Here is a 16,198-nt window from a genome sequence, read left to right as displayed (position 1 = left end):
TCCCTCCAGGAACATCAACCCTGTTACAAATCTTTGTGTCATCAGCAAAAAGACACACCTTACCATCGAGGCCCTCTGCAATTTCGCTGATAAAGATATTAAACAATATGGGTCTCAGAAAAGATCCCTGAGGTACCCCACTGGTAACAAGACCTTGGTCTGAATATACTCCATTGACTACAACCCTCTGTTGTCTGTCCCTCAGCCACTGCCTAATCCATTCAACATCATTCTTGACTTGTTCTTCATTTTCAAATCAATCTCTTGAACATCTACATTCAAGTAATTTTTCTGGAAAGTTAGTTGTTAAAAGCCGTTATCTAGAAAACCTGAACTCTTTGATTCTATGAAAGTCAAACTGTAAAACAATGATTGGGCTTGCTTCCTTCAAGACGTTCCCAAGACTTCCTGTCAAACGTTAGATTCTGTGATGGCTGCAAAACGTTTGTAACTATAATTTTGTCTGTGTTACAATGTAACGTAGCAATATTAAAATAATACAGAAATAAAATGCCCTTCTATCTATAAATATGGTGTCCCTCATTTATAAAAGAATGTGTATATGTAAAAATAAAAAGAATGTAAATCAGAAGATTTATATCTGTTCTCCACTGCAGCAGTTACCAAAACTACTGCAGACAAGGGTTTGTGTCACTTCAGCAAATGCCATTTATAATGTAGAGAAAGTTAATACAATCCACTTCCTAATGTATTGTGATTATCCATATGGCTTCCTTTCCTGGCTGGATTAATTTTTCCATCACATTATACACTGTTAGTTTCAATGGTTACGACCTCCCTGCAATCCCACAGCGGTGGCCGTGTTTGCACACTATAGGAAAAAAGCACCAGTCTATGTGCGCTCCCACGATCCTGTACAGAGGCCAGCGCTTTTTCTTATAGTGTGCAAGCACAACCACCCCTGATGGATTTTGGTAAATATAATACTTTGCTCCCATGACAGGCTTCGCTAAGTACACAAGGTATACAATGTATACGACTGATATCGATGGCAAGCAAAACCTTTTTTTTTTTTTATTGAAAAAATACCAATTTTCATAACAAAAAAAATATAAATAAAATAAAAAAAAGAATTAAAAAAACACCACATTGCAGTTCACAAGAAACAAGGTAGAGCCACTTGAGTGAGTGTATGTGTATATATATATATATATATATATATATATATATATATATATATATATATATATATATATATATATATCTTGTAGAAATAGGACTGCACTCCAATTGAAAGTGAAAATAGTGAACTTTTATTCACCCATAATATGGCAACTTTTGCGACGTTTCGGCTCACAAGAGCCTTCTTCCAGCTGGAAGCCGAAACGTTGCAAAAGTTGCCATATTATGGGTGAATAAAAGTTCACTATTTTCACTTTCAATTGGAGTGCAGTCCTATTTCTACAAGCTGTATTATTGGGGTACTGCCGCTGCCCTTGTGGACATTGTCCACATTCCTTGGTTGGTGCTCCCGCTGGACTCATATATATATATATATATATATATATATACATACACACACACACACATACACATACATACATACACACAGTGCAGACCAAAAGTTTGGACACACCTTCTCATTCAAAGAGTTTTCTTTATTTTCATGACTATGAAAATTATGGGATTTTACTAAAGTATGACGTAAAGTCATGATTTTATTAAAGACACGGAGGCGAGTATTGCTTTAACCTTTCTTTACTTCTACCATAGCAGCAAAGAGAGAAAATGGTATACAAAAAAGAAACCATGGTAACAGACTCCTCCCCCTTATCCCAGTATATCCTTCCTTGTCTGTCTGTGCTCTTCCTCTTTCTTTGTGTCTCAAACAGCGCTGGTCAACCGGAACAACAGACGCCGAAACCACCGGGTAACGAAAAAACCCCTTGAACTCGTCGGCTTGGACCGCCACAACTGGACCTCCGACCGGAACTGTGTAACTCTAAAACATGAAGCCGTAAGCCTCTCAACCTAGGAAAAAAGGAAATAAGAGAAAAACCTTCTAAGAGCATAATCCAGTGCATTAGAAACATAGGATCCACTAGTTGGAAACACAGTAACAACTTTAAAATTCTGACCATACGGTAAATCAACAAAACATACTTACGTCAAAAACCCCAAGGGGTGGGTCCAGGGAGGGCAATACTCGCCTCCGTGTCTTTAATAAAATCATGACTTTACGTCATACTTTAGTAAAATCCCATAATTTTATAACAAGACACGGAGGCTCCTATTGCTTGTTTAAAGCTGAGCCACTATAGAATCAAAAGCATGCGAAGCCGGTCGGAAATAAAACTCCCGGAAAGTGGAAGATCTGGACCAATCCGCCAATCTCATAACATCCTCCAAACGAGCCCCAGATAACGTCATGGACGTAGCTGTCGCACTGCGGACCGAATGTGCCGTGAAGATAGACGTATCAATCCCGGAAAGGGATAGAATCCACTTGACCCAGCGAGATAACGTAACACTGGTAACCGGAGCAAACGGGCTGCGAAACGAAATGAATAAGTGGGGGAGAGAAAGAGACCGCAGTGGACGGGTTCTGTCCTCATACTCGCGTAAGCACGCTACAGGACATAGCTGTGGAGAAGTCGGAAAACGGGGGTAAGAGACCGACCGGATACTGGTTTTCGTGCGACGGGAAATGTTAAAGTGGACCCCCTCCGGGGTGAAGGATCTGGCGTCCCAATCCAAAGCACGCACATCCGAAACTCTCTTACAGGAGATTAAACAGAATAAAGTGACCAATTTGGCCGATAACTGACGTAACGACAATAGCTCATTTGAGGGCCAACTGACTAGAAATTGCAAGACATCCGACACATCCCAGGTAGACGAAAACCGTGGCCGAGGTGGTCGGGCCAAACGTGAACCCTTGAGTAAACGACAGACCAGGGGGTGTTGACCCGCTGGACGGCCGTCGACACCGTTGTGTCTGGAGGAAATTGCTGACCTAAAGACATTGATGGTGCGGTAAGCCTTCCCTGCCTCAAAAAGTGAGGATAAAAAGGCTAAGATGGAATTGACAGGGGCCGTAACGGGATCCAGAGTCCGGTCGACGCACCAGCGAGACCAAGAACCCCAGGCGGCTCGATAAGCCCGTCTCGTCCCGGGCGCCCAAGCGCAGTCCAATAAGAACCTAGCTGTTCCTGAAAGTCCAGCGCCTCCTCCTGGACTCCCGATATCTTGCAAGCTAGGAGGCGTAGCGACCCGTTCTGCAGGAGTGGGTGAACTTCTCCTGCAGGCCCTTGGAGTAGTGACACCTGAGTGGGAAGGAGAAACGGAAAGTCCACTAGAAGTTCCAGGATCTGAGGGAACCAGGACTGGGTTCTCCAAAACGGAACAATCAGAACCAGGTTCGCCAACTGCTGACGAACCTGAAGGAGCACTCGTGGAATGAGCGCGAAGGGAGGGAATGCGTACATCAACGCTCCTCCCCAATGTTGAAGCAGAGCGTCCACTGCCTCCGCCAAGGGATCCGGCCTCCAGCTGAAAAACCTGGGCAGTTGGGTATTCAAACGGGAAGCGAAGAGGTCGACTGCAAAGGGACCCCACAGAGAAGAAATAGCAGAAAAAAACGTCTCGTCTAACTTCCAGTCGCTGGAGTCCGATATGTAGCGAGAACTCCAGTCCGCCAGAGTGTTGTGAAGGCCTGGAAGGTACTCGGCCACCACAGAGATGTTCCTGTCGAGACAGAATTCCCAAAAATCCTTCGCCAAATGGGTCAGAACCACCGACCGTGTGCCACCCATACAATTGACGTACCTGACCGCAGATATATTGTCCATGCGGAGCCTGATGGCTGAGCTGACCACACCATTGGCAAAACTGCGAATGGCAAACGACCCTGCTAGGAGTTCCAGGGCGTTGATGTGAAGATGGGATTCTTCTGGAGACCATGGACCGCCCGTGGACACACCACTGCAATGTGCTCCCCATCCGTGCAGGCTCGCATCGGATTCTATGATCAGATCCGGTTGGGGACCCACGATCGCTCTGCCATTCCACACTGACAGGTTGTGGATCCACCATCTCATCTCGTCCGTCGTCTCGGCATCTAATGAGACCAAATCTGCGTAAGAGGCCCCCGACCGAAGGTGAGCAATTTTGAGGCGCTGCAACGCACGATAATGGAGGGGGGCTGGGAAAATGGCCTGTATTGAGGAGGCCAGAAGTCCGATTATCCTTGCCAAATGCCGCAACGACATCTGAGGTAGGCGTAGAGCATGCTTCAACTCCTTGCGGATAGCCTTGACTTTCGAGAGTGGAAGACTGAGGGATAATTCTTCCGAGTTCACCTGGAAACCCAAGAACTCTATGGATCTGGAGGGGGTCAAACAGGATTTCTCCTGGTTGACAATGAACCCCAAGTCGGAAACGAGCGTCACCGTCAAGTGGAGGTGTCTCAACAAGAGAGCCCGTGATTGGGCCATGATCAAGATATCGTCCAGGTAGACGATCAGACGAACACCTCTGCTGCGAAGCCAAGCCACCACTGGGCGCATGATCTTGGTAAAGCACCAGGGGGCGGAGGACAGGCCGAACGGAAGGCAGGTGAAGCGCCAGGCCTGACCGTTCCACAGGAACCGCAGCAGGTCTCTTGAAGAGGGGGACACTGGGACCGTGAGATAGGCGTCTTGGAGATCTATCTTGGCCAACCAATCGCCTGGAAGGAGCAGATCCCTCAAAAGATGGATGCCCTCCATCTTGAAATGTCGGTATTGTACAAAATTGTTCAGGGCTTTCAAATTGATCACCGGGCGCATCTGGCCCCCTTTCTTTTGCACCAGGAAAATACTGCTGATGACACCCCCACGATTCTCCGGTGCGCGTTCGATCGCGCCTTTCTGCAGAAGATCCGACAATTCCCTCTGAAATTGGGACCGTGCCGCATAGGACAGTGGTACCGTAGGGGGGGCTGGGATGGAGCTCGGATCGGCAATCAGATCTATTGTGAACCCCTGCACAGTAGAAAGGACCCATTGGTCTGAGGTTATGCCTGACCACACATGAGAAAAGAATCGGAGTCTGCCCCCGACTAAATGGTCTAAAAAAGGAGGGGGACGAAGAACATAACTTACCGAATGGTCGACGGGAGCCTGGATTCCCTCGGAAACCTCGTGACCTGAAGGGAGCGCCTCGTGAGGGAAAAAAGGACGGCTGATGTCTCTGATCCTGGAGGGATGCTCTATAATTAAAGGAGCCTCTGCCGGAACCTCTGGCATGAAAGTTGGAACGGCCGGACAGTCGGCCCCTAGCACTGCCGGCCCTGTTGGAAAAACGCCCTTGAAAGACTCGACGCATCGAAGTCTGGGCTTTATCAAGAGCCGTAAAAGCTCCTACATATTTCCCTAGCTCTTTAATAAAAGAGTCGCCAAAGAGCAACCCCTGGGCGTCCTTGCCCGCTTCAGTCAATGCTAAGTTCGAGAGCTTTGGCTCGATCTTAATTAGTATTGCCTTCCGCCTTTCAATGGCGAGCGAGGTATTGGTATTACCCGCTACGCATATGGCTCGCTGGGCCCAACCTCTCAATTCTATAGGGTCTACCTGGCTACCTGCCGCGATAGCGGACTCAGCCAAATCGAAAATCTTTGCTAAAGGACCTGTAATGTCCAGTAGCTTGTCTTGGACAGCCTTCAAGGCCGCGTCTAGCCCTTTACGGGGGTTAAACCCCGTCTTCGCCAGAAACTGGACCATCTTTGGATCCACTGATGGCGTCTCGCACACTTTGTGTGGTATTAAAGGACGAGGGCACTCCGCCCGCAACTTATTACGCGATTCCTTACTAAGCGGATTGCGTATGCGAGCCTCCATATACTGCGCCACATGTGTGGCGGGCATCCATTCCGCGGAGCGGGGATGATGCAGCTCCTCGGGGTTAAACAGCGGTTCCCCAGACGGATCCAATAAGAGATCCTCTGCTGATCCCTGTTGTAGTAACGGGGCTTCCGGGTCTAGATTACGAACCGGATCCACAGCAATATCCGCCAAATCGTCCTCCACCTCATCCGTCAATTCATAGACGTTGTCATGAGTCTCCTCCTCTGACTCCCTATCAGAGTCTGACCTAGGCTCAGGTAGAGACCTGGCAGTCTTCCATGCCCGCGTTTTTTCTGCCTGGCGGGTACAAGCTCGTTTACGCGACTGAAGCGCGTTGTCTTGGGATGGGGATGGCCCATCAATCTGAGGTGTTCTGGAGACAATAGGAGGTGGTCCTGGAGGTGGGACCAAAACCTGGGTAGTAGTAGCAGGGCGCGCCATAAGGGCCTGAGATATAGACTGGGTCAATGCAGATGACATCGAACCCATGGCGGTTATAATGGCATTAGATATGGATCTTTGCAGTGCCACCTCATGGTCGTCCGGGTGGATCACCTCGGACCTCCTATCCTGCGCAGGGGAACCCTGATCTACTTGGGGGGCTTCACTAGGGGCCACAGAGGCAACGGAATTCTTTCTGACAGACATGGTGAAGTAGCAAAAGGCAGGGGTTAGTCACCCCGACCGGAGCAGCAAAAATAGCACTAGAGGAGAAAAAGAGAAAAGGGGATAATGAAGCCAGGAATCATAGCCAGCTAGTGGGTAGACGAAATGGAATAAAACAGAACTTACAAGGCTCAAGAGCAGTGGAAAAAGACCGCCAGGAGATGCGCTGTGCAGAGCGGGATGTCCGGTGTGTGCAGAGCGGGGAAACGCACAGGGACGGCGAAATCTCGCGAGATCTCGCCGTCAGTAGCAGCCGAATGCGAAAAAATGCGAAAATGCGAAAATATGCGAAAAAAACGCGCGCGAAATCTCGAACTCGCGAGACTTCGGGCGAGAAGGAGAGGAAGAAGAAGCAGAAAGCGCGCGCAATGGCGGCGCAGTCTGAGGTAACGAGGGACAAGGATGACAGGGCAGAGAAACGGATCACACGGGGGGAAAGCGGGGAAGCCGCAAAAACTGTTATAAGGACAAACCCCTAGGCAGAACGGCCACAGAAGTACCTGAACGAAAAAACATATACATATATATACGTACCCTAGATAAATAAATATATATATATACAGGAGAGAAATATGTATCTACGATAAGAGTCTAATCAGAATCTAATAAAGAAACCGAACGAACCGATAATCCAAGCACATAAAAATACAAATATACCAGACCCTGAGCAATGCCACAGAGCTGGAGAGTACTTATCTGCCTGGTAGCAGCAAAGAAAGAGGAAGAGCTCAGACAGACAAGGAAGGATATACTGGGATAAGGGGGAGGAGTCTGTTACCATGGTTTCTTTTTTGTATACCATTTTCTCTCTTTGCTGCTATGGTAGAAGTAAAGAAAGGTTAAAGCAATAGGAGCCTCCGTGTCTTGTTATAAAATTGGAGATTCACACTGAAGGCATCAAAACTATGAACACATGTGGAATTATATACATAACAAACAAGTGTGAAACAACTGAAAATATGTCATATTTTAGGTTCTTCAAAGTAGCCACCTTTTGCTTTGATTACTGCTTTGCACACTCTTGGCATTCTCTTGATAAGCTTCAAGAGGTAGTCACCTGAAATGGTCTTCCAACAGTCTTGAAGGAGTTTCCAGAGATGCTTAGCACTTGTTGGCTCTTTTGCCTTCACTCTGCGGTCCAGCTCACCCCAAACCATCTCGATTGGGTTCAGGTCCGGTGCCTGTGGAGGCCAGGTCATCTGGCGCAGAACCCCATCACTCTCCTTCATGGTCAAATAGCCCTTACTTTCAAAGTTTTCCCAATTTTTCGGCTGACTGACTGACCTTCATTTCTTAAAGTAATGATGGCCACTCGTTTTTCTTTACTTAGCTGCTTTTTTTCTTGCCATAATACAAATTCTAACAGTCTATTCAGTAGGACTATCAGCTGTGTATCCACCTGACTTCTCCTCAACGCAACTGATGGTCCCAACCCCATTTATAAGGCAAGAAATCCCACTTATTAAACCTGACAGGGCACACCTGTGAAGTGAAAACCATTTCAGGTGACTACTTCTTGAAGCTCATCAAGAGAATGCCAAGAGTGTGCAAAGCAGTAATCAAAGCAAAAGGTGGCTACTTTGAAGAACCTAGAATATGACATATTTTCAGTTGTTTCACACTTTGTTGTTATGTATATAATTCCACATGTGTTAATTCATAGTTTTGATGCCTTCAGTGTGAATCTACGATTTTCATAGTCATGAAAATAAAGAAAACTCTTTGAATGAGGAGTGTCCAAACTTTTGGTCTGTACTGTATATATATCTATATATATATATATATATATTATATAAACAGTTCTCTTTGTCATACTGCCCTTATAGTCTGCCCCACAGAAAAGTTTTTTTTCTGTAATTCCAGTATTTGAAGGTAGATTTACTTCCATATTGTATAAGCCGACATACCAAAACTAAAGTCATCGTCATACTTGGCCCTTTTAGGACTCGTGTGCAGCAGTATTTTCTTGTATAACGGCATGTTGTTGTTTTTAATTAGATTTGAAAACTTTCCTTCTGTCTTACTTGGATATCATATAATATATGGCATACATTTAACTTGCATGAAGATTTATATTGACAACCATTTGTCAGAGCCAGAAACGCTAGGAGCAGTTGTCACTGCATACCATGGTCATTACCCAGTATAAAAGGCCTCAACGTCATTAAGATGTGACTGGGTATGGAAAGGCATTGAATACATTATGGTTGAATAGAGCACCTGAAATGGGTGCTAAAAGGGTTAACTGGATAGAAGTAAATGGTTATAATGTATGAACGGCCAGGACTGAGGCAGGCAATGATAGCAATTCTTACTACTGATTCAGTGGTCACACACTCAAACAGGCGGACTTTGAAAGAGAAGGCTCTACAAAGGAACTGCACAGAAGGACTTCACTTATGCTCGAGGGGCACAATTTTAATAGTAGTCCAGCAAATAAGTAAATGATATCTGGGTTAGTCAACATAAACTCTATTCCAGTTTAACCCTTAATATTAAGAAATAAAATGTATTTCTCTTAAAAATCGGGAAAATTAATTCCATATACATACAGACAGTAATCACTAAAGGACCACTAAGATAAGACCCATTGGGCTGAATGAGGAGTTTGGGACGACCGGATCCCAGGACGGACAACAGATTTATGGGTCATCTATGTTGATTAAAGGAATACATTAACGGCACCATTGGACTTCTGATGTTAACGTGAGCATACAGAGACCATGTCTGCAATGAACGCCAGCTAAAGTTATGCGATGGTCCTGGTGCTCTGATTAAACTGTCTGTACCGTGTCCGAATGATTGAGATCTCCCCCAGCCACTGACAACTGGTGCCCTTTTCTATCATTTATATAATTACGGATATCTTATTATCTATGTTGATATCCATCACCCAAATCCTATTGACCCCCTGATGATCCCATAAAGTGGGGGAAACGCGTCAGGATATTTTCACTTATGTTTATCTGATGGTGGACTGTGTACTCAGCCAATTGCCTGACATCAGGACTAGGAGTGTATATATAGTCCACCAATAGGCCCTAATGTATTTGTTGTTTTTGTGTTTTGTATTATCTATCCGTCAGTAAGCACCTATTTAGGGCATCACGTATCTTTACACCCTCCGCCACCCCGGTAGGGTCGTGTGAGGGTTGTAATAGCCAAGGTTCGAGGACAGGGAGTCCCCACCATCAGGGGTCGTCCCTGGGCTAAGGAATAGACCAGGGACAGATTCCCTATATTCCCTGGTGTTCTAAAGGTGCTTACTTTGGGTCTTATCTTAGTGGACCTTTAGTGATTACTGTCTGTATGTAGATGGAATGAATTTTCCGGATTTTAAGAGATAGAAATAAAATGTATTCATTTTAAAAGAGGACCTTTCACCAGAAAAAAGTATCTAAACTGACTATACAGACGTGTAGAGCGGCGCCCAGGGATCCCCCTGCACTTACTGTTATCCCCGGGCGCCGCTCCGTTCTCCGGTTATAGCCTCTTTCTCCTATGCTGTAGCGCTGGCCAATCACAGCGCTCAGCTCATAGCCAGGCTATGAGCTGAGCGCTGCGATTGGCCAGCGCTACAGCATAGGAGAAGGAGACCGCGGCAGGTTCCCCTGGGTGGAGCCTAACTAGGAACATACCGGAGGCTATAACCGGAGAACGGAGCGGCGCCCGGGGATAACAGTAAGTGCAGGGTGATCCCTGTGCGCCGCTCTACACGTCTGTATAGTCAGTTTAGATACTTTTTTCTGGTGAAAGGTCCTCTTTAAGGGTTAAAAACGTTTTGCTGGAATAGAGCACAATTTTAATAGTTTATGATCTTTAAACCAGGCTCACATTTTGCAATATGTTGCAAGAATCTCTCTCCCTGCAGTCCCATCATTGCTGTCAAATATACAGGACCCCTGACAGACCTGATGAAACTCAATATGTTGTACTGAAAACAGATCTAACATATAGTAGTTAAAATGCCTCCATGATCAGTAGAATTGCCAACGGTGACCAGACCCATGATGCACTTCTGCAGCATCGTCCCTAAAAACAGTCGGCTAGTTTATAGCTCCTCCCACCTAACAGGCTACATAGACACTGCCCCATGGACACAACGTCACAGAAATTAAAAGGTGTTATCCAGGTAAATAAAATGGTGACCAATCCTCAGGATAGGTCATCATTATCAGATTGGAGGAGGTCCAAGTCCCGTCACCCCTTCTGAACAGCCATTTCAGGGAACCGCCACACTCACCGGAGCTCTGGTGGGCGCAGTGGGCTCCCGCAGCTCATCAAGCACAGTACATAGTATAGCGGCTGTGCTTGGTATGGCTGCTCAGCCTCATTCACTTCAACAGGGCTGAGCTGCACGGGCCGAGGCCGCAGCACTCACAAAGCACCCAGCCTCTCCTAACAGCGGGCCCCCACTGACCTATATCAGTTAAATGTTCCCCAGAGGTCTTGTATTAGAACGAAGTTTTATGCAAATTGACTTTGGATGTCAATTTGCTCATCCCTAATCACAGCCATTATTCATGTGACCTAATGACCATCACTGGCATCAGCAGTCGTGCCATTCATATAGACGTGACCACTGACATCCTCACTTCTACTCCAATGAGGTCCTGAGGACTGGACCTGCAGTGCTGGGACTGTTAGAAGGGGAGTTAAATCTGCTCCCCTACAGGACAACCCCTTTCAATCTGCTGCAAAATAAACCCGTGATTGACTCCCTTATTTCCTGGATATGTTGTGTTCACAGATACACCGAAGCAGCGGGATAGCATCCTCCGCGCCACTCAAAGCAAAAGCTTCCCCTTCCCTCATACGTCAAGTGGCCTGGCTTCTACAAATGCTGCACTTTTCCTGCTGAAAACCCGTACCTTTCAGGCCGTCTACTTTTGATGGAAAAGAACAAACCTGTAATTGTACGCACAACCTTGACTTATGTGGATTTCCCATTAAACTGCTGTGCACAAAGCGGGTAACATTAATTAAATTGTTGAACGAAATTAAATGTTTCTATGTCGGTCAGGGCTTTCAGAGAAAAATAAGCACATTCTAAAAAGCTTTAAACTGTATCATGTGTTACAAATAATTAAAACTATTCGTTAATCCTTACATAATTAAAAATAATCCCTTTGAACATGTTTTCTAATAATCCCTGTTTGGCGTTGAATCATAGTCTGCTTGAATGCAGGCCTACTTTTCTATATGATGGGAAATCAAAGTGACACTCCGCTTCTGCAGAGTTACGCAAGATTACACATACGGTAAATCCACCGAGCCGACTGTCGTGGAGGCACACACTATAAATGCCGTCAGCAGGATCTCCATAGTAGTGTACAGGTCATATAATTATTACCGCCACATTAGACATTACCGAGGACTGAAGCTATTTATGCCTAGAAGTAGAACGGAACCACACTTTAGTTTAAGGCTACTTTCACACTTGCGGCAGAGGATTCCAGCAGGCAGTTCCGTCGCCGGAACCGCCTGCCAGATCCGGCAATCCAGACGCAAATGGATGGCATTTGTCATCCGTCTGACAAATGCATTGAAATAATGGATCCGTCTCTCTGGTGTCATCTGGAAAAGCGGATCCGGTATTTTTTTTTTTCACAGATTAAAAAAGGTCTACGCATGCGCGGACCGGAAGAACGGATCCGTCAATGCGGCAATTTTAATGCCGGATCCGGCACTAATACATTTCAATTGAAATTAATGCCAGATCCGGCATTCCGGCAAATGTTCAGGCTTTTTGGCTGCGGTAATATGCTGCAGTATTTTCTCCGGCCAAAAAACCTAAGAGGGACTGAACTGAAGACATCCTGATGCATAAGGCCATCAAAACGGAAGCGGTTTGCCCCCGCTATTGAGCTCCTATGACGGATCTCAATAGCGGAAAGGGCAAGTGTGAAAGTAGCCATAGGCTGCTGAGTACAGTGATTGGCTGCAGCAGTCACATGCCACACACCTGCACGTCACTGCTGACTGCAAACAAACTGTGGGAGACGCTCCAGACCAACAGTGCCAGAGAATAAGAGGACAATATAAATCACTTTTTATTTTACAGCATTAGGTGGCATGGGCCAAATTTATAATTAACTTGGACAGCCAGCCACTTTATGGGTGCGTCCACATGGGACTGAAAGGCTCAGCAGCACTTTACAGTACCAGCAACGTGGATGAGATTAAGAAATCTTGTCCACATACTGCAAAAAAATAAAAAAATAAATCTATATATTTTATTTTTTTATTTAAAATAAATCTGCAACGTAAATTGACTTGTGGTGAGGATTTTAGATCTGCAGCATGTCAGTTTATACTGCGCATTTTTAAAATTTTACTATTGGAATCATCAACAAATCTACAGAGGATTTTTCCCACCACAAATTACATCCCATTGCTAATATATTGAATGTCCTGCCATTAAGCAGCTACTGTGGGAATTCTAAAGTCTAACTACAGGCAGCACTTTACAGCACCCAGTGTTCTCCTAAAGACAGCTGCTGGCCAGTGGCAAAAGGCTTCATAAGTGAGTATTCATGTCTATAGCCCATTTATGCCCTATAACTTTTCTAATACTTTGTGCAAATCATTGGCGTACCATCAATGTAGGCAGACCGCGCAACTACTATGGAGCTGGGGGAGGGGGGCCTGAAGCGGAATTACTTCCTCTTCTCTGGGCAAGAAAACAATGTTTTTTTTCATGTTGTGGCCACTAGGTGGAGCTCAGAGATCAATGGTAAGTATATAAATTCCTATGCACTGAGCTCCCCCTAGTGGTGACTGCAGGCAAACAGCTTTGTAATAGATATCAATAATATAGTTCCGCGCGACATTACCCCACACTTCCTACAATACCATAAGCAGAGGGAAACATGCATTCACAGCATCAATCCAAATATGTATATATGTACCTGTTTGAACTTTGCTGTCACTTTTCTGCGCGTACCGATCCTCTCTTGTATGCTGGTACTTGTATATTAGAGTGGGATAGGGAGCCCTATGTGATTTGTTAAAAATTAGCTTGCCCCGGCCGATGTTAGACTCGCTAGCTCAGGCTCCAATCCAAGCACTATGTGACATCACTGATCTGGGTTACGGGTATCTAGGAGCGTCAAAAAAAAAAAAAAAAAGCTCCAACGCGTTTCGGAGACACATCAGATTTTTTTTATATGAATACATTAGCACCAATAAGGTTACTCAGATTAAATTATTTGCATTTGAATGAAGGAGAAACGTATGAGAGGGAACAAAGGGTTAAAAATGGGAGGGAATGCTAGAAGAAACTGTCTACATCCCTGACGAAGGATAGCGATTATCCGAAATGTGTTGGTGCTTTTTTGACCCTCCTAGATACCCGTAACCTAGTTCAGTGACGTCACATAGCGCTCAGATTTGAGCGTGAGCTAACATCGAGCTGTGCCACCGCAAATTAACAAAATTACATAGGGCTCCCTATCCCACTCTAATATACAAGTACCAGCATACAAGAGAGGATCGGTACGCGCAGATAAGTGACAGCAAAGTTCAAACAGGTACATATATACATATTTGGATTAATGCTGCGAATGCACGTTTACCTGTGCTTATGGTATTGTATGAGTGTGGGATATTGAGGCGTGGAACCATATTATGGATATTAGTTTTCCCGCATTTTGCAGCAGTGGCAGTACCGCAGCTTCAGTGATAGGTCATAGAGGATAAAAGCGCCAGTGTAATTTAGTTCTTAAAGAGGACCTTTCACTACAATAAAAAAAAAAAAATCTAAACTAAGTATGCTGACATGTAGAGCGGCGCCCAGGGATCTCCCTGCACTTACTATTATCCCTGGGCGCTGCTCTGTTCTCCCGGTATAGGCTCTGGTATCTTCAGATTTTCAGCTCAACTGGGAGGAGCCTGCTCTAGTTCTCCTGGGTGTCTCCTAGTTCTCCTGAGCTGAGCGATGCAATTGGCCAGAGCTACAGCCTGGGAGAAGGAGACGCCCAGGAGAACTAGAGCAGGCTCCTCCCAGTTGAGCTGAAAATCTGAAGATACCGGAGCCTATACCGGGAGAACGGAGCGGCGCCCAGGAATAATAGTAAGTGCAGGGAGATCCCTGGCCGCCGCTCTCCACGTCAGCATACTTAGTTTCGATTTTTTATTGTAGTGAAAGGTCCTCTTTAAGCTTTGTAATAGAGGAGAACATTTATCAGTGTAGTGAGAAATATGGTGCTCAGAATTAGTGCCAAATTTGCGAAGCACCTGTTACAACTTTCCGTTATACAAGTCAGATTAAGTGGGTGAGGTGGAGGTGCAACGGTTTTATAAAAAAAATAATGTTAAATTTCTTCCACTTAACAGAAAAATGAAAATTTGTCAGAGACCTGGGCATTGCGGCTTGTGCTCTGCATTGCATTGCCTGGGAGTGACTGACGCGTGCATATTGGGAAACTAGGTGGTGCGGGGAGCCATAGTAAGTTTTGCTATAGGGGCCTGCGAGATCTGGGTAACTAGTTTTCTCTTTGCTGGAGGCCACTTGTCACAAATGAAGGGCTATTGATACAGCACACACCATTTTACTAGCACCTACAATGGATTCACAGACCTACAGAATCTGTAGATGACTATTATAATATACTATTATACTACAAAACAAAATATAGCCTTGTATAATTCCGCACAGTATGTTAATTTAGGATACAATCATTTGCAAGCAAGCATATTGTACTACAACTGACTGCTTTTTACAGAAGGCCATCCTAGCTGTTCCTTCCAGTAATAAATAATGCTCCATACCCTCTCTATGATCGCTCCTTTCCACGGGTCCTATTACGCATAGGAACATAAGGAGGTTGAATATCTGCTAGAAGTTAGAAAAGCATTGTACGCAGAATAGGAAATCCATTAACTAAGAAACTGAGGCTCATGATTTACTGCAGCAATGTCCAAGTGCTCTACAGCACGAGCAGACAGGAGTCAAAGTACAATAGCCCCATACCAAATAATAGTCATGTACATGCTACCTGCAGTCATACCCATAAATACAGGGCAGGTGTCCGTGGTGTACGCCACTCATGGAGGATAAGAGACAGAGGGAAGGCTCACATTTGTAGTACAGGAGCCTCCACCTGCAGACGTTTAGGAGAAAAGGTCTGCGCTCAGTCTCTTCTTCGGTTTCCATACAGAAATCAGTATATTTCAAGCGTTAGGCTACATGCACAGGACCGTGTGCCCCTCGTGGCCGTATTGCGGCCCGCATACAGAGGGTCCGCAAATACACGGGTACCAGCTGTGTGCATTCAGAATCACGGACCCATTCAAGTGTCAAGGGTCCGCAATCACAGAGATGCGGAACGGAGGCACGAATCAGAACCCCACGGAAGTACTACGGAGTGCTTCCGTGGAGTTTGTGGCCGTGCCTCCGCACAGCAAAAAAGAAGCACATGCACTACTTTTTTGTAGTGCGGACCGTCGTATACGAATCGCGGACCCCACGGTCTGTGCCTGTGCATTGTGGACCGCAATTTGCGGTCCGCAGCACGGGCACGGAGCCCTTACGTTTGTGTGCATTTAGCCTTATGCAGCATAAAGAAGTGACAGAGGCCCCGATTCCAGTGTGGAGTCTCTTACTGGAGGTCTTGCACATTCTTTAAAATCCCACATTATTAGCTGCAGCTGAGCCCAGTGTAGTCCTATCATTCATGAGCGGTGG

General features: G+C 45.6%; 2 protein-coding genes across 2 annotated transcripts in view; both read right to left on the bottom strand.

Moving 5' to 3' along the window:
• Window positions 1-16,198, bottom strand: part of SLC16A2 (solute carrier family 16 member 2) — a 158,312-nt gene that overhangs the window by 127,239 nt on the left and 14,875 nt on the right. The gene's annotated exons all lie outside the window — the stretch shown is intronic.
• On the bottom strand, window positions 1,773-7,248 carry LOC122946197. Its single transcript, XM_044305635.1, has 2 exons — window positions 4,804-7,248; window positions 1,773-4,761 (listed from the first exon to the last, which is right to left on the bottom strand). The coding sequence occupies exons 1-2, from the start codon at window positions 6,490-6,492 to the stop codon at window positions 2,263-2,265; spliced, it is 4,188 nt and encodes a 1,395-aa protein (XP_044161570.1). The 5' UTR covers window positions 6,493-7,248; the 3' UTR covers window positions 1,773-2,262.

This window comes from Bufo gargarizans, chromosome 9 (genome assembly GCF_014858855.1).
Source record: "Bufo gargarizans isolate SCDJY-AF-19 chromosome 9, ASM1485885v1, whole genome shotgun sequence".
Taxonomy (NCBI): domain Eukaryota; kingdom Metazoa; phylum Chordata; class Amphibia; order Anura; family Bufonidae; genus Bufo; species Bufo gargarizans.
Note: the sequence above shows the minus strand (reverse complement) of the source record. Positions and strands in the feature narration are given on the sequence as shown.